Source organism: Amphibalanus amphitrite, unplaced genomic scaffold, assembly GCF_019059575.1.
Source record: "Amphibalanus amphitrite isolate SeventyFive unplaced genomic scaffold, NRLGWU_Aamphi_draft 000984F_arrow, whole genome shotgun sequence".
In the NCBI taxonomy this organism is placed as follows: domain Eukaryota; kingdom Metazoa; phylum Arthropoda; class Thecostraca; order Balanomorpha; family Balanidae; genus Amphibalanus; species Amphibalanus amphitrite.
Window position 1 is genome coordinate 241,041 of NW_024882478.1, and position 19,110 is coordinate 260,150.

General features: G+C 46.5%; 1 protein-coding gene across 2 annotated transcripts; it reads right to left on the reverse strand.

Annotated features, from left to right (window-relative positions):
* Positions 1-3,584: 3,584 nt before the first annotated feature.
* LOC122368868 (sodium- and chloride-dependent glycine transporter 1-like) lies at positions 3,585-16,107 on the reverse strand. 2 transcript variants are annotated; one of them, XM_043343171.1, is made up of 15 exons: positions 15,421-16,107; positions 11,247-11,478; positions 10,794-10,925; positions 10,185-10,328; positions 9,856-10,000; positions 9,314-9,446; positions 8,253-8,387; positions 7,441-7,544; positions 6,939-7,063; positions 6,574-6,757; positions 6,254-6,335; positions 5,312-5,497; positions 4,830-5,003; positions 4,450-4,567; positions 3,585-3,847 (listed from the first exon to the last, which is right to left on the reverse strand). In XM_043343171.1, the coding sequence occupies exons 1-15, from the start codon at positions 15,490-15,492 to the stop codon at positions 3,831-3,833; spliced, it is 1,983 nt and encodes a 660-aa protein (XP_043199106.1). In that variant the 5' UTR covers positions 15,493-16,107; the 3' UTR covers positions 3,585-3,830. The 2 variants fall into 2 exon arrangements, with proteins under 2 accessions (XP_043199106.1, XP_043199107.1); XM_043343172.1 differs by having other exon boundaries at positions 6,574-6,736; positions 15,421-15,747.
* Positions 16,108-19,110: the final 3,003 nt, after the last annotated feature.

Sequence of the window (19,110 nt, forward strand, 5' to 3'; positions counted from 1 at the left end):
GTTTTTGGCACACCTGTTCGTGCATCTATTCCGCACATGTTGTGAAAATTTCAGACCCAGGTCGCCTTAGGTCAGGTCACCAGGTCACGCCAAGTGACCTCACCTCAGAAAAAATAAGAATGCTCGTCATAGATACACCGATTGATCGATTGCCTTGAAACTTTCAGCGATTGATAAGAGCAACATTGTCTATAAAATATTTATCCCGGAATTTTGATATCGGTGACCTAAGGTCAGGTCAATTTTGCGGCCTCTCCATTATGTATAAGTCAATGGGAGAAAATTGAAAAGCGTCTGCGGTCTGTTTTGCACGAACGCTATTCTAGACACTCTCAAACATCGAGATGTAGGTAAAATTGACACACTGAACCGGAAAATGGCAACTGTGACCCCTCGTTATGTCCCCGAGGTCATCTCAGGTCACGAACAGAATCTAACAGTTTTTCGCTAATATCTTCTAATAGAGGCGTGCTAGAGCGCTGAAAACGCCTTAGATGTGTTCGGCTCGACGTTACGGATAGACTGATATGCAACATGACCCTTACCGGTCAGGTCATGACCTTGACCTGAGGTCAAATTTTCAAGTTGACCTTACAAGGTCAAATTATAGCTCATTCGACGCGTCTCGACGAGAGGAACACGATGCTGTCAAAAGTAATGTCATGGCTCTTTTGAGTCAAAAGTTATTGCCGAAAAACAGCTTTTCGTAAAAACGGCTATTTTTGGAATTTTTGCCCTCTGGAGGCTAAACCGTTGACCTGAGGTCAAATCTGAGAACATTGCTCAGAAAGGTCTGTAAAAGGGCTGTCGAATGCGCTTTTCCGCGGCGCTGTAGCTCTATCGGTTCCCGAGATAGTCGTTGGCAGTTTCCAAAATGTTGAAATAGTCAACATTTTACCTTTGGTGACCTCTGGTGACCTGACCTTTGACCTGACCCAAAAAATGACTGAAGTGTTTTCGTCCTTATTTTGGACGCTCTTTCGATTGCCGCTTACCGCGTGTCGCTACGTGGCCCAGGAGCCGAGTTAGAAGGGGGATGTTCAGACACCCCCCGGCCCGGCGCGGAATCTCAGAGCACCGGCCCGGCGCGGGTTAAGTGGGTCGCTAATTAGCCATCTTACCCTAATTTGAGGTTACGACAGAAACATGACAGTGCTGATGAACTGGATGAGCCAGCCAAATGGATGTTTTTTTTAATATACTACGAGCACGCACAAATGCAACAACAATTAATCATGTCAGTTTGAATGTTACAAACATGTATAACCTGGCCTACTATGCGTTTCAGACCCTGTGGAACAGTCCTTTTCGGCTATTTCTCGTTGTATATGCGTTCGATTTTAACCAAACTTTGGCATTGGTAGTTTGAGATCCCTACCTAATTTTTATCAATATGGTCTATTAACGAAAAATGAAAAATAAAGGCACTTGTCATTGACTGATAATGTTAAGGTCGTCAGAGCCCTGCTTAGAGGCTGACACAGGCTGGACGCTGTCTCCCCTCTAATTGGTCGAGACGCACTAGCACACTGCGGCTTGGCTCCGCCCACTTGCGGTCCAGCCTCGGGTCATGTCGGCGGCAGTCGCAGTCCGGCCGGCCGGCGTGCGGGCCGCGCACGCAGCGCAGAGGAGTGGAGCACTTGTTTGCATGTCATGAACTTTTAAAGGGACCCTCCCACCTTCAAAAAAGTTTATGAATTGGCATGAAAGTGATGTCGCTCGGTTCAGAAAGAGCGAAAACGAATATCTACCAAATTTCACCGAAAAATATTCACCGGTTTTCAAGATATTAGACTTTTACTTTTGTTTACTTTTTTGGGATCTCCGCTGTTTCTAGCGACTTTATTTTAGAAGTGCGGCGTTCGCGGCAGATGTTGCGCGCAAATAGCATATACCACCGCGTGCTACAAAACGTTTTAGTCAAACATTTAAAAATCGTTAGATATCTGCGCTGACGTCACACATTCAGAGGGGTATTCCTAAGCATTAGCCCCTCTGAATCAAAATGCTGCAATTTTGAAATTCAATATTTCCGATTTAAGGCATTTCTCGATGTTGTGAGTGCCGAAACCGGTAATTGTGAGCCAGGGACCCCATTTTGGCTATCTCAACTCAAATCTAATGTTAAGGTGGGAGGGTCCCTTTAATAAGTTGTTCTACGACAAATAAGGACGGAGGAAGAAAGAGAAAGGAAAAGGAGACAAAGTGACAATGAGACGAACGGTAAACGTTGGCTAGTGGACAACAAACAATATGCATATAGCCGCTAGAGCAGAGACAGGAGACGAAGACGATAGACCAGAGACAAGTGACGAAGATAGAGATTAGGCTATAGACGAGAGACAATATACTATAAACGTATAGACGAGAGACTGACAAGGGGGAGTGAAGGACGGGAGATCATGAACTCTCGATATTGCATATCTACATTTTCAGATTGAGTCATCCTATATTTTTCCCTGTTTTATTGTTTTTCGGGCCTAAGATCTATCAACAACATTCTGAAAGCATTGTGGAAATGTCACAGAAAGATTTACCTATTATTTTCACCCCCCCCAAAAAAATATTCTTTTAAACAAAAAAAAACGAAATACCTACAAGTATCTATGTGGATATCTTCAATTAAATAAGGCCGTTGAATGCAAAGACAGTCCGGTGAATTCTGTCCCGTTACTCCTTAAATGCACAATAGACTAGGAAAACGGCTGCGGAGAGGCTCGCTATAAATTATTGAAAATAAGATTATTTTAAGTCTGCATAGGGAATAACATTCTGTAGCTAGGAGTGCTTATTGTTTTATACATACACCGTCGCGATCTGCATTGAATTCTTCATCCTTATTCTCTCCGCGCGAGATACGACATTTACAATATTCACGCAATGATGCCTGCGTTAGCGTGTGTCTCGTTCCAGTCCGTCAGAGCTCCGCACCGCTCTGACCCCGAGCGGCGAATGACCGGTCCCGGTGTCGCGGCACAGTGGGCGGAGCTTAGCTGCGGCGCAACAGCTGACGCTGCAACGCCATGCTAGCCTCTACCACGGTGTAGAGTTTTCCGATCAATTTTTACCATTACAAGTCAACGACAAGTGCCTTTCATTTTGACATTTTGTTAAAAGACCATATTAGTAAAAATTAGGTAGGCCCTTGAAACACATTGTGTCAAAGTTTGGTTAAAATCAAGCGTATAGGTAACGAGAAAGGGCCAAAAAGGACTGTTCCAGAGGGTCTGAAATGCGTAGTACTTGTGTAAGAAAATCACTATTTCCTTTACGGGCTCATAAGAAACTGCCAAAGAGCAATGAAATGGAAGAAAATGTATTATTTTGCCTAAATGCTTAAATGTATGTGATAATATACCTAACTATTCACAGCAATTTAAAAATTCCTATTCCCGTCATATTCGCTCAAGAGGGTGGTGTCGCAAATCGGGAAGGGTCGCTAATAGGAGCATTTTCCCCATGCATCAACCTTTCTCGATAGATCAAGCAAAGGTCCCAACTGAACTAGATAAAAGTAACATTATTTCTGCACGCAACATAATTCAGCAGTTCCCTAACTCCAAAATTTCATAAACGCGACCAGATTCTAAATATAGGTATATTGTAAACTTCTGAAGTTGTTATCAACACAGTCAAAGACAATCCCGGCTTCGACATTCATCTTTATCCCTGCATCTGTCCTGGGCCCTAAGAACGTACAATATGTACATGGAATCCAGACTGTCACTGTAAAATACAGTTCTATAATGCAGATTCAGGTGATAAACCACAGGACGCTGCAAGCGCCACCCTGAACAGAAGCAGGAAACACTGAAGCTCGGTCTTGCTCTTCACTGAAGTTCCACACCTGCAATGGATGTACACGTAAACTGACAGCCAACATTGTGATTTGCATATAGGTTATCAGGAACATGCTTTTATTTTTAAAAAATAGGCATCGTATGCCAAAATTCCGTGTTCCTAATTAGCCTGCCCGCGAATAAAACCAACACCAATGCCAAAGCATAGTAAGGCAAGTTTCATGGTAACAAAACACGTGCTACAGTGAACTAAAAATGGCCGACTGAGAATCGGTCCCCCGATGTAAAAGCTCCACATCTCAGCCACGAAAAGGGGGAGGGGAGAAATAGATCGAGAGAAATAGAGACAGAGGGAGAGAGGAGATATAGGAGATGAGAAGAAAAGACTAGAACAGGAAAGAACAGAACAGAAAACAAAACAAAACAAAACAAAACAAAACAAAACAAAACAAAACAAAACAAAACAAAACAAAACAAAACAAAACAAAACCGGAAGAAAAGAGGAAAACGAGAAAAAGGCATACACAACACAACGCCCATTGTGAAAAAGTGAAACTGCAGGACATCTCTCCCAAAGATATGTTTTCGATATGCACTTCATAGTTTTACTATATTTGGGTGTATCTTTAGTGAAGCTGTTTTTTGCTACCTTGAAGTCCGATGGAGTTTCCGCTGTCCGTTCTCAGGATGGCCATTTTGGCCTCCACTCGGTGTTCGTTCAGAGCTGGTCCCCATGTTTCGTCGGGACGCGACAGCAGCCGAAGCCTCTGGGGGGCAGCAACACACAGCCGTTAGATGAATGACACCTGAATTAACGGCTAACGAGTCTGGACTATCTTCATACTCGCTGAAAAACTTCGGAGACGAGTATCGTTAGAAAGTCCACGGCTTACTAACGGTACGTTTATTTTGTATCATACGTTCTCTCAGCCACACGTGCTGGGTTGATTGGCTTGAAGCGACATTTGACACTCAGCAATCTGCATGCATCACTAAGCGCTTAAGGTCACGAGATGAGTGTGAGCTTACTTCCATCAGGGTATGACGTGGGTGCATCCTGGCCAGTTTGATGACGGCCACCAGCGGAATCATGGCGACTGACGTCAGTGAGATGAGCCAGCCCACGCCGGTGGCCCACAGCGGGAACTCATAGTCGCCGTACTGGATCGGCTTGTGGTCTATCCAGGTGAACAGCAACAGAGCCTGCGCCGGTGTCAATCACATCAATCAGACTCACAAGTACACCACACAAGCACCTGCATACAAAATATGTATATAGATTCGCTGAACATGTTGCCCGCAGGCATAAAATGCTGAACGAAAATTGGGGCACGGCAGGCCGGATGATTTTAATGCCGGTTAAGGTAAACCGAAAGTTAAACCAAAGCAGCTTTCGAATGATAGCATAACCGGCTAAATAGACTTTAAATAATCAACTAAGTCCCTCCCCCCGCTTGTCTGTCTCCCCCTCAAGCTTCCTCGGCGTCTGTGCGCTCGTGTGCGGCGCTTACCGTGACGATGGTGGGCGAGACGACCTTCCAGGCCCACTTCCACCAGCTGTAGTGGAACGGGTAGTGGCCGATCATGGTGCGGATGTTGTCCAGCAGACGGTCGGCGCCGTAGATGTGCGCCACCACCAGCACCTCCGTCATGCCCACGATCAGAGCAGAAAACGTGCCCGCGTAGTTGTCCATCAGCTGGGGCAACAGTAGTAGTTTGGTCAGTCCGATCATCTGAGCCCGCGACTCTACATACAACCAGTAAAACGCCTTTTGGGCAAAGAACGAGCTAGAGAGAAAGAGAGAGAGCCCTGCACGTGCGGAAGAGTACGATCATGTGTCTCGCGCGCGGGGCGACCTGGGCCTGCACACACCGCGCTAGATGTCTGACGCGCAGACTGCGATTGCGGCACATAGAGTGCGTGCCTCATGGGTGAGCCCGAGGAGCTCGCTTTACTGTTTATGTCATTCGCAGATGCACGGCAATGTAATCGCTCCACCAGACGGGACCATGACTTGCGCCCGCCAGCCACCAGAAAATAAGCCTCTGAGATATAAGCCTCTCAAAAGCGTTACAGGCCGGGTCGGGCCGGGCCGGGCCGGGCCGGGCCGCTCATACTGAAATAATATTGAAAAGAATTCGCTTCGTTCGCTTCATGCTCGTAATACCTATGTATGTATCCGTGAAAATGTCCCGATTCAATTCAAATGTCACCTTTTGCCAGAACGTTAGAGGTTCACAATGAAAATCGATAAGAAATTTAATACTAGCTGAAAAAATGCGCCATTCCCAGCACTCCGTTTTTTTTTCTAGAGCCATTCATGATTCAGTGATTTCCTACTTCTATCACGAAGTGCGAGGATTGACAATCGTGCAGCTTTTATGTAGAGTATGTTGGTGTGAAGCAATATCATGCCCTAAATTGCAGTGGCTATTTGTCGAGCGCTACTCACTGTGAGTATGTAAAGGCCGCCGCTGGTGCACATTGGAAGGCCACAGAAGAACATGAAGAGGCAGCACCCCAGTAGAACCCACCTGAGCGACAGAGAGGGCACGTGAGGAAGGCAGCGTAGTCTTCTTACCAAAAGTAAAGGGTACATACAAAATTTATGAAGCGCTACTGCTTATAGTGAATAGGTGACACATGCGTTTCGCTTCCCATGCAAATATCAATCGTTTTCGAATCACAGCTTAAAATTATAATTGATCGAATTGAAAAAAACTAGATGATATATTTTCATTTTCCATTTCGATTACGCTCTCCGTCACTCACGTCTGTTTGGCCCTGAGCCGGTCGGGGGCGAGGTCGACGACAGTGCTGACCACGGTCTCCATCATGGTGAACTGGGAGCCGACGCCTAGCGTCAGCAGCATGGCGAAGAAGCAGATGGACCAGAGGGGGGCGACCGGCAGCCGAGACACCGCCTCCGGGTACACAATGAACGCCAGGCCGGGCCCTGCACGGTCAGCGCAGCACAGCGAATTACACGGCGCCACGGTGGCAAACTGTAGAGTGTTATTGGTTCGAAAAGTACTGTAGTCACTATCTGATTCATAAATGCATGTGATGCACAGGTCGAGGCATTCGTTGCCTTCCCATTTACTTGAATTTGAAGTAATTACACTACTAGAACCGACCTTGAGCAGCTACGTCCTCCACTTTGACGCCTAGTTCGTGTGCCATGAAGCCGACGATGCCGAAGATCACGAACCCGGCGAAGAAGCTGGTCAAGCAGTTGCCGCACGATATGATGATGGCGTCCCTAAAACGGCATAAAGAGCAAAGTGAAATAAGCGATATTCTGAGTCTTGTGAATTGTGCAATGCATACTTCCCATACTGACTGGACTTACGAGCGACTCGATGAACTGTACGGTCTACAGAGAGCAAAACACGAAAGCAATATACCATTAGGGGTCGTTTTATTTAAAAAAGGACGCAAAATTTCACGCGGTTGACCATGAATGACAAGAATTGGAAGACGCTAAAACGGATAACAACATTAAGTTAAACAATTTTAATGCATTTCAATTGCAACAAATATTTTTAATGCATTAGTATGAGTCGCAACTTTATCAAAATATTCAATTTTATTCGTACCACTATTTCGGATGCCGAAGAACGATAGAAATAGACTTACCTGAAGTGATTGTTGTGAAACTTGTTGTAAGCTGAGAGTGCAATCAGTCCACCCCAGCTATGTCCCAACGAGAAGAATATCTGGATCGCGGCGTCGGCCCACACCTGACAAACAGTAAATACGGTGACAAAATACTAATGTAAGGCAAACACACAATCAAAGCTGTCCAGTCAAACACACCCTCATATCCAGACCAACCGTAAAATGTTTGTTTCTTTTTTGAAAGGAACACAAGTACCGCAAACCGTCTAAATAAACAAGGTCTTCCAACTATCTCTCTTCCCGTAAAGACTTGCATAAAATGCCTCTGGTGACGGTTACGGGTGGGTCACGCCCTCTGTTTACCAATAAACGAGCACCAGGCATTTTCCTGCACCCTCAGACGTCGCGACACGCCCCCTCCCGTAAACTTTACCATAAGGAGACGCTTATGTAGCATGCAACTTATGTCGGGGATTGTTTATCTTGGTCATTTATTCGTGAGGGCAGATGCATATGTCATCGGAAGGCGATGTTTACATGTGCAACTGCACATGTCATATATTTAGATCAACGGTTATCCATTTTATGAATTATAGCAAAAAATTAACATCCTACACCTATCGTCGTAAAATGAAAGGTATTGCTTCCGGTATCTCTAAACTAAGTATTGCATGTGATGCATTCACATAATGATCTATTCAAATATTATTTATCGTATATGCATTTCCGTCAATATAACGCCGCCTCCATGAATTAAATACTCGTATCATTCAAAATCCACCCGGGGGTGGGGGTTGTCACTTCATACCACCGATGGCACCGACACCTACCTTGACGTGAGCCAGTTTCTCCCAGCGCGGGGTGATGTAAAAATAGATGCCCTCCATGTATCCGGGCAGCGTGGCGGCACGCGCCAGAAGGCAGACCAGGATCAGGTACGGAAAAATAGCCGTAAAGTAGACCGCCTGTAACACAACGGTCGTAAATGCAGGCATGAAAAAATCGCTGGATCTGAGAGTTCAAAAACTCAAGAAAGTCATTTCTTTATTTATGCTTTAGTAACTGCTTTTATGAACTGGCGTTCCAGCAAACATTCACATGTTCAGTTTTGAAATGTAAGTTCATGTTGCTAGCTCCATGATGGTTTAGTCCCGTAGGACAAAACTTTAATGTTCAGTTTTAAAATGTAAGTTTATGTTGCTAGCTCCATGATGGTTTAGTCCCGTAGCACAAAACTTCAATAGACTTAAAGGGACTATCCCACCTTTAACATGGGATTTGAGTTGAGATAGCCAAGTTTGCGGCGAGGTTCAGAAACCACTATCTATTTAGGTTGCAACCCCCGCGGCCTCTTGGTGTTGAAGAAATTCGTTCCCTTCATTTGAAAATGGGCCTTGTACAAGGCCCTATCTTCAACATGGAGCGACCGTTAGTGTGACGTCACCTCGTTTAGCCATTCTGATTTAAATGGGTTTGTTCGTTGAAAAATCGCTTAAAACTTGGTCTGAACTTTGTTGTGGTGCCTACAGAGTAAAAAGAATCAGCTTTATGACAGTAATGTGGCCTGGGGAAGGAGGTAATTTTGGGCTGTGACGTCACATATTTGAAAGTTTGTGTTTGGAATATGGGAAGCCTAAGATGTTTAATGAAAAATAAATGCCAGAACCGTGTTCCTGGTCATCCAATCTATAAAGTCGGACACAATTTAACTGGTTTTAACAACATTTTAGAAGGTGGGATAGTCCCTTTAATTGCCCTCGCCTAACCATGCAAGTTTTTTGTCCGTCCTCCGCCTCCTGAAGGCATTCACTTCCTTTATGAAGGTCGCGGTGGCAAATCTGCCTGTATCAGCTATCCACCGTCGGTACTAAGAGCCGCTGCTTATACCCACCTTGCCGTAAGTTTTGACGCCTTTGACCATAGCCAGGAAGACGATGGTCCAGGCGCTAAGCAGGCAGAGGGCCAGCGGCCAGCGGAACGCGCCCAGGTCATCGATACCGTCCGTTATCTGCAGCATGTAGTTACTGCAGCGGGCGGAGGGCGCTGGTCAGCCACTGACTTTATTATAGATACTAGTTATTTCAACAAGGGTCTCAATTGAAAGTGAAAAACATTGTAGCATACCATTGTAACAAATATCGTAACTGCTAGGAATTTCATAACTTGATGTCCGTAAGTTTATCTCGGACATGATCAGATCGAAAATTCCCATTCGATAAAATAAATATGCAGCTGAAAGACCACAAGCACATTTTATCGCTATCGTAATCGTTGAACGGCTAGAGTGAGCACATTTGGCAAATAAGTTGGATCATATAGAGCTCTCCTATTTCTCTGCCTATCTCACCTCAGCCCCATTGAGCTTGTGGTCAAATGGTCACATCAGTTTTTAATTGAGCCCCAACGACTGTTTGCAGAGGAGAGGGCTCTCACTGGAAAAACTCGTCGGCTGGCATCCTGTGGGTGCCGATGGAACCGGAGGTGTTCCACAGCCTCTGACCGCCCGACTGGACGCAGCCTTCAGTGTCGTTGGCACCGTCCCCCGCCGTGCACGGCTCCGGCTGGAACACGTGACACCCTGCGGAACCAGACAGTGTCGCCATGACACCAGCATGTTGAGTTGACACTATACCAGTGTTCATATATCATGGTGAATACAGATGATCATCACAGGGCAGGACCAGGCCTGCCGAGCGCATCTCACTGAAGCAGAATTGACACACACCAATGACCCTAAATGACCCCAGCCGAGCGATACTGACCTTCCGTGTTCCACCAGTTGTCACAGCCGTCCCAGGGCAGGCTGCTCGTCAGACTCGAGTACACGTAGAAAATGGTCCACGCCAGAATCATGTTGTAGTAGATGCCGATTGTCAGCGAGATGACGAACATGGCGTAGCCGATGCCTGCCGACAAAGTTAGCGTACGGAAATGATCGTCGACAAATAGGCAACAGCGTAAGCATTTTACAGAGAGGTCCAATGGAAGATGAATGGAAATCCACAGCCGGCGCGACAGCAGGCTTACCATCAAAGACAGAGATTTTGATATTAGTTCCGCCGAGGTTCAATAGCTGAAAGTATTAGGACGATAGGCTTATGCCCTCTTATGCTCATGGCCCTTAGTTGGTCCGATGGCCATTCACCTTGGACTCATGACACGGACTTTTCTGCACGACAGCGGCAGCGGAAGTCACGGCTTTGACCATACTCTGCCTCTACTATCACCCTGATATATCGCAGTAAATTTTATATAAATATGCTGCCCGGCGTCTCAAATAAGTTATCACTTAGAAAGCTCACCATTGACCAATGTAAATCATAAAAGGCAGAGGTAAAAGCAGTCTGCATGGGCTGCTGTTCAGCTCTCACCTTGGAAGAGAGGGGAGACACTCCATATGCCGATTGGACCCTGACTGGTGAACTGACCCATCGTCAGCTCGAAGAAGAACAGAGGCACGCCCGTGCAGAACAGCATTATCACGTACGGTATCAGAAAGGCCCCTGTGAAACAAACGGCCGCAAGGAAATAACAATAACAGGGAAATAAAGATTACAGGAAAATTTGTTAAATTTTGCGTAGGTACAACTAGAATATCAGACGTCAAAGGAAAATAATTTTTGACACAAAATTATATAGCCAACACATGTGACGGTTTATGTTTAAATATACCTCACTTTTAAGCTAGGGTAGGATATATAAATGTTTATCGGATTCGTATAAGACAAATGAAAAAAAAATCGTCTTTTAAAATATTATTAGTTTAGTTAACCCGAATGGTTGCTTTAGCCTCCGCATGCGATTGCGGAGCCCAAACTACTCACCGCCTCCGTTCTGGTAGCAGAGGTAGGGGAACCGCCAGATGTTTCCCAAACCGACCGCGTACGACAGACAGGAGAGCAGGAACTCCAGCTGGGAGCCCCAGGTGCCGCGCCGGCTGGAGTCGGCCTGTTCCTCGTCATCATCGGCAGGCGGCGCTGCAGGAGGAGCCGCCACAGAGGTCCGGTGCGGGGTCGAGGCGGGGTCCGGGGGCACTGCGGCCGCGGGGTCGAAACCCTGTCAGAGGCAAGCAGCCAGCTGTTACGATGAGCCATTCCTCAGCAAGTGTAGCTTCGGGAACGCTTGCCAGAGGTCGTGGTCATGGTTTAAATCTTATATGTTCCAAGTACATGCGCTGTATACAGCTGAATTGCAGACATATCCGTGCCAGTGTTACCATAAATAATCATTATACACAAATACCTAACATATCGAACATCTCCACAAATAGAGTGCCGCTATCTTCCATCATATTTACCAGCGATGGGGAGGGGAACCGAGCCCGCGTCACATGCTGGAATGAATAAATATTTGGCATGTCCCGGCGATTTCCTGATTCCAGAACTAAGATGAAAGGGGTAGAAAGTAATTTGGAATATGCTTCTTCTGTCCACTGTCAACCGCGCTCTCCAGTATCTACTTATAATCACATGTAACAGTAGGTTGAATATTTGAAATGCAGTCTCTGAGCGGTCACTGAAATGTGTCATTTTGTATCAATGGCGACGTATTGCGTGTTTCGCTGATATCGAAAAAACGCAGTTGTTAATAATTTCCTTCTGGTTCATGTCTTCTCGAGAGCATACTGCAATCAAGAACCAAAAACCATCCCAGCCTGTACCGTAAAAATAGGAGAAGGGGCCCATTTACCCGTATTAACCTTCGTGCATTTGGTTATTCGGGTGTACCTATATTAGTAGAATTCGTCGAGTATATCCGCAGACTCTCCAACCCCGTAGAGCCCCTCTTGGACTGCCGCCCACGGCTCTGTGCACCCCCCCCCCCCCTCCGTGGCTGTCTGGCCACAGTTCCGTCCGCGTGGCAGCAGGGATATTTTGGGAGTGGCGTCACCGATGGAGCACGCCGCTCCGCCGTGACCCAGACCGGCTCACAGCTGGGCCAGCAGCGGAGGCCTCCTCAGTGAGCATACATACATACATGCATGCATGCATAAGGCGTGCATAAATACATGCATAAATTCATGCAAAGGTACCCACATGTGTGCATACCACATGCATGTATACATACACACATGCATGCGTGCATGATGAGGCCTAATGAACGAAACGAACCCACCTAATGATGTAGTTGTGTTGATTCATCCGTTAGACTTATTCATAATATTATCGTGCATGCACACAAGATTTGTCGAGTGTGTTTGGATGAAGCGCAGCGAAGGGCCTGCCGGATATGACTGTGTTGACAGTCGGCGTCCGCACAACACACGCAGTCTATACCGACCCGTCTGGTGCAGTCTTAGCGAACTGTCACAGCGGCCACCGGCCAATCAACGCCGCCCGAACTGACCACGTGGCAGGCGGGAGGGGCTGTATGATGACGCCACACCTCTGCACTATTTGCTGGCGCCGCTGCTGACGTAAATGGCGTCAGACGGTCAGCATACGGCACGTGCCGTACGAGGGTGGCCGACTCGCTCCCCCACACACGGAGTTCACCCGGCCCCACTAATGGTATCTCTCATCTGTATTTATGTTTTAGGTATTGCATTTTGACGTTTGAGCATCACTTGTCTTAGGACACATGAAAGCTAGTGACAAAAGCTCTATCGTGCTTACTGCTTTGGTATCAGCTTTTATTTTATATCCCTATTCCATAACTATTCCATAACCCTTTAATTGACATATACTTGCTAAAGAATGATTGAATAAGAGGTTCTAAGACTGAAAACGGTAGGTAGCAATAAATTGCTATCGTTTCTCGACGCTATTCTGAATGAGCTGGCCTTGAGACGGTCGATAGCGATCCATGGCCTGCTCCATATATTTTTCAGGCATTATGGGACATTCGATTGAGGTCGGTCATCATGCGCCAGTGCAGTTTGGCCGGTTTTGATTGTATCCGTAGATTGTACAACAACCTTCTTGTGTTAGAAGGCGTATAAATTTGTAAAACGACACAAGAACACTCTTTGCTAATGATAGTACCTACATCATCGTCTCTTACTTTGGCATAGCTAGGTATTTCGGTGGAGACTAAAACTGAAGCCGTTTAGTTCGCGAGATATTAAGGTATAGTTCGCTGTGGAGATAGCTGATTCATGCCACTGCTTTCCATGAAATGCCTCTTTAGAGAACAGTCGCATGACGCATGATTAGGTACTGCCTATGTTACCCTTGGGTTGCCATTAACTTTATTTAGCAATTTCCTTCACGCAGGATACCAAGCCACATCGATAACAATAGGTATGAACAATATACAATATAAATTCAACAGTCTCTTGAATACGCACGACAGGTACTCGATTGTGATTGATTTTGCAACTGTTCTAAAATTTTACGGAGAGCCATAGACCGCAGTGCATTCGACATGCCAGCTTGTGGGAATATGGGACAAAGGACTTTACTTTATTAGTCCTTTATGCTTTATTACTTTATTATTATTACTTTATTACTTGTTAAGTCCCTTACAGACCACGGACAATCGTCAAGCACACAGCGCCGGAGCTCTTGGCACACGAGCCAACACCCGTTTCCAAGGCACTTGCCAAGACGGCCGGCACGTTTAACCGAGTGGAACTTTACTGAGTGGTACTCCACGCGTGCGCACCAGTGCCGGCGGAGGTTGCGCCATAGCTGATTGGAAGTATTTCGGGGAGGACTCAGGGTAATGCCCTCTAACAAGGCAGCCCGCCACGTCCCCTAACAATCACGTTCACTGTAATGAAGAAGATATTGCTTATCAGACATCCCGTAGCTCATGGCTGGTAGAGCGTTGGATCAATGATGATTTCCCGGTTCAAAGTGCTCCGGTTCTCGATATATGAGACTCCTGACGGCCGAATGGCCCATGCTGTTGGCAGGTGCAGGCGGTGCAGCCACAACCGCTCGAAGTCGGTAGAGTGGGACGAACAGTGTCCAACTTTGATGGACACGATAAACTTTGTCTTTCAAAGTCACCCGTTAACCGGAGAGGCTCGATCAGACTGTAGTGGCTAGGTCCTACCGCCTACGCAACAAGCCCTGTTTATCTCGGCTCTGTCAATTCCTCCATCGAAAAATTCGACCGTAATAAATAACAATGGACTCACTCCATGGTATTTGCGTCGGGATACGAATGCCCCACAATGACCGGAAGTCATCGAGGCGCGAATTTGAACGACAAGAACATGATTCACAAAAGGTATATGCGACTCTTTCTCCAAAGAGCCATTTAGTGGACATAACAAAGGTATTTGCTGTGAAAGCACAGAACTAACGCAGAAGAGGACGATGCAAGCGATGAATGAAACGCATCTACAAGAAGGATGAAGAGATTGAGAAACAAGACCTAGGGAACTCACAATAGTCAGCCGTGACTGAAAAGACATGGTCAATGTTGTGCTTATCAACATAAATGGTGCCCTGCAACGTGCCATGATGGCCACTGGCTAATGGCTATGGCACAAATGTCCATCCGCAGCCGTCAGCGTGTGTTCATAGCCGAACCGAAAAGCCGTGCCGCCCGTATCATCTCACAAAAAATATCAATGCATCCGATAATCGAGAAGCTATTGAAAATGGAAATAGGTAGGGTACCAATTACCATAGTGATTTATCGTTAGGTATTTATAGCCTCGGCTATACCTTCCTATGGTATAGCCAATAGGCGTGCACTTTCGTGCACTTTCGTGCATTGGCGTGCACTTTCTGCTGTTGCAGGTTGTGGTATTCCATACCATTTACCTATCCTGATCCTGTTGGCAACCAGCATGTGCTAAACACTAATGGGAGTAATGCATTTTAATTGATAATCCGATTGCGATCTGCAGCTCTAGAGATAAAACTTTCTTTTTTACCGGAATATGGTTAGACTTTGTTAGGCTAATCGGCACAACTGTGAACCACTAAAAAAGTATTTGCATTCGCAAATATTTTTGAGTCTTTTTAGACCGCGTCGGTCCATAACATAATCGAATACATTTTTACGCGCACTCGCTGTTTGGCATCCGGCCGTTCTCACCTTGGCTGGTGGCGCGGCGCCGCTGGGCGCGCCGACCGCCTCCGAGTAGCTCGGGGGCGCGAGGCTGGCCATATTCTCGGCTCCGCGGGACAGTCACTGGCACAGTGCGGTCGGCGGCGTCGGCCGTCGGCGACTGCGCCCCCGGGGGCCGACGGACGAGCCCGAGACGGCGTCCGACACTCGACACTGGCCACCGGACACCGACCGCTGCAGAGGCACGCCAACGAGCACCGCGCGCCGGCCCCGGGACACGGTCACGGCCCGCCCGGTGACCCGTGAGGCGGTCCGCCGTACTCGGAGCCACACCCCCACCCGGCGCGCCGTGACGAGACCAGGGCCTCGTTTCATAAAAGGAATTACTTACGGCGTTCCGTCAATTATGCCAGATTTGGCGTATTTGATGCCAATTCGGTTTCATAAAGCCGGAGACCGGAGTAATTCACGCCATCGAAATTACGGAGCTTCATTTACGGCAAATGCTCGATTCCGGACCAATTGATGCCATTTGGGTTTCATAAAACGACGTAATTAACGCCAAATATTTTATCAAGCTCTTGATATCAGTGGTGTAAACTACGCACAAAAATGTTGCGTGAATTTGAGTTAATGTGAAGATTCGAAGCTAATTTTTGATATATTTTATAATGTTGAGCCCGGTGAGGAAGAAAGAACAGCCAAAATGAGAAAAAGAAACTGCAAATCTTCTGTACCAGTCGCTTTTTGTGGCCACTATCGGAATTTTGTTTATTCGCCGCGCCGCGCCACTTTCGTAGTTAGGCACTTCTGCTTAGCTGGCTTTCTGCTGTTTTCAATATATTGATTTAAGAAAGGATGGTCATCAATATCAATTTTGTTTTTTCATAAATAATTTTTAAGATTTAAATTCAACATAATTGTTTTATAATTTCTCGTAAAAAAATAAGTGTTGACATGAAACTGTAATTTGTAGGACACTTGATAAATTACGGTAACTACGCAAATGTGCTTAGTTACGGAGGTGTAAACAATTCCAGTTTTGGCTTTGTGAAACGGCTTAGTTTACGCTCCGTAGTTTGAAAGGGTGTGAAATACGGAAAGGTGTAAGTTACGGCAGAGTTTTATGAAACGAGGCCCAGATGAGACTGTGGCTCATGGCGCATCGCGGTAGAGCATTGTGTGGCTCTGAACTGTAGTGGAAATGTACGAGTACAGAGTGAGCAATGCGCAATGCGCATGGCATGTCGTATTATCCCGGCCGGGCCCGGGGGGTAATCCCAACCACCGCAGCCCGGGGGGGGCGTTTTTCGCCCCCCCCCCCCTGTCTAACTCCGTAAATAAGGGAGCTACAGAAACAAAAGCGATACCAAACGAAAGGTCCTTACGAGACGATTCTAATGCACCCAAAATTTTTGACCTCAGGTCAATTTTCAAGGTCAGAGGTCAAGGTCAAAGGCCAAAACCGGCACATGTGTAGTGATCTCAAAGTAAGCATTCTAGAGGACGGCAGGCTGCATCAAACCGGCAAAATTGGGTGTTAAACGAAAGAAGAGAATCTGAGGATTCTGAAAATGTGCTCCAAATCAAAGGTCAAGGTCAAGGTCACGCTCAAAATTGACCTCAAACTTGGCACTTTTTCGCACATCTTGCGTGCTAACTTCCAAGATGTTTTGAAATGTTTTGAGGCTTATCAGTTCCCTATTTGTGGTTCATCTTACGATACAAGGCTGCTCAAAGGTCAAGGTCACAGAATAGTATCCCTGCTAGAGGCTATTTCACTGATTCAAGTTAGTAATAATAAATAAGACAATTTTGCCATCCGGAAGCTCTAAATGAAGGCTTAGAGGAAAATAGATGCCAGATTCGTGATCAGCGGGTACAAATCCATCATAAACGACCTCTCATGTGTCAAGGTCAACCAGAGGTCATTCGAGGTCACATGAGGTCAACATAAAACTTGACCTTTTCCGAACAAAATATATATCATTCGACGCGGCTTGACAAGGCGAATGCGATGGTACCACTGCCGTAGCTCTAGGACCATTTTTGTCGAAGTTATTTGCGAAAAACTAAAACCACATTTCGGGGTCGTTGACCTGACCTCTGACCTCAGGTCACCGAAACTATTTTTCTAATTTTCTCTAGGTCAAACGCTACACAGCCGTGCTCGTAATTTGTCTTTATCTCTAAAACTCTATTTTTAGCAGCTATTTGAAGTTTGCGTCTGTGACGCCGAAGTTTGCCGTGCAGGGGTCTAGAAAAATGGACCTTGTGACGTCATCAAGGGGGCTAGGTCCAAATTTTTTACTTCAGAAGATGTCAAATTGATGGGAGAAAAGGTACTGAAAGTTTCGCCTTCCTATCCCTAAGCGTTCGTGAGTTATCGCAAATATTCGCCAGGGGGGGGGCGAAAAACGCCCCCCCCCCCGGGCCCGCGAGGGTTATTCAACGTATGTATATGTTACAGGCCGTATGAAAACTCAGTCCGTTTGCAAACGGCCTGGTCCGATTCAGGCCGTTTGCAAACGGCCTGGACAGCCCAGTCAGTATGCAAACGGACTGAAAAGTCAGGCCGTTTGAATACGGGCTGAAATTCCAGGCTGTATGCAAACCGCCTGAAATTTCAGGCTGTTTGGAAACCGTCTAGGCCGTATGACAACTTTCGAGACACCAGGCCGTTTGCAAACGGTCTAGGCACTTTGAAAACAATCTGGTCTGCATGAAGATAGCTGGACAATGTTGAGTTTGTTGAAGCACGACCATTTCATGACATTACATGGCACCATGAAATCATGGTCAGGAAGAGATTAGCAGAACTGAGGCCCGGCCCGTATAGCGCCCGGTCGACCCGGGCTTCCCACCGGACTTCAAAGTTTCGCCTTCCACCGCAATGGTCAAGTATTGCTGGCGTACGCCACCGGCCAGCCGCCGGCGGTCGACCGGGCGCGGTGAGGACCGGGATATGATGAAGTTTTCATACAACACTACCATAACCCCTACTTTGATTTGTCTTGGTTCTACCCCGACTAAACCACTCTATCGTTTATATTCAGGGTTCTGCCATTTTCCCTCTCCAAACGGGCCTGAAGTTTTCCCTCCACCTCCCCTTCCCCACACACCAATAAATACGAAACGGCATCCTCAAACAAAAAGCAGAAGTGCATCAGCAACTCAATTTGCTTACGTCGCCCTACATATGTACTGCCTGTGGTGGCTTTACCAGGCTCCATCAACTGGATGGCCGATAAACAGACGGACCGAGAAATTGTATTATTAGTAATATTATCGGGAAAACGGCCGGGCCGAGCATCTGCACAGTAAGAAAATGTTGGACGTAGACAAGTCATTCAGCAGAATGCGCAAGCATTCATGGATACAACCTGATCATCGACCAACCTGTATCCATTAATTCATCTTCAGAGGCTGTTGTACTTCGCCAGACCGTTTGAAAACTGACTAGACCGTTTTCAAACGGTCTAGGCCGTTTCAAACTGCCTAGGCCGTATTCATACGGCCTGATATTTCAGGCGGTTTGCAAACGGCCGGCTTTTTCAGGCCGTTTTCAAACGGCCTGACTGGGCCAGGCCGTTTGCAAACGGACTGGGTTTTCATACGGTCTGTAACATATACAAGATGCTGGCATCGACAATCGTAATAAAGAACGCCAGCAAGCAACGAGCATCATCATCACAAACACGAATTGTTCTCAATTGC

What these genes read in the sequence shown, in the direction of transcription:
- LOC122368868 (XM_043343171.1), bottom strand. Translation starts at nt 15,492, where the DNA reads ATGGCCAGCCTCGCGCCCCCGAGCTACTCGGAGGCGGTCGGCGCGCCC. An exon ending in TTTCACAACAATCACTTCAG is followed by an intron (nt 7,064 to 7,440) that starts GTAAGTCTATTT and finishes ATGCCGTTTTAG; the next exon opens with GGACGCCATCATCATATCGT. An exon ending in CGGCTCAGGGCCAAACAGAC is followed by an intron (nt 6,336 to 6,573) that starts GTGAGTGACGGA and finishes TCTGTCGCTCAG; the next exon opens with GTGGGTTCTACTGGGGTGCT.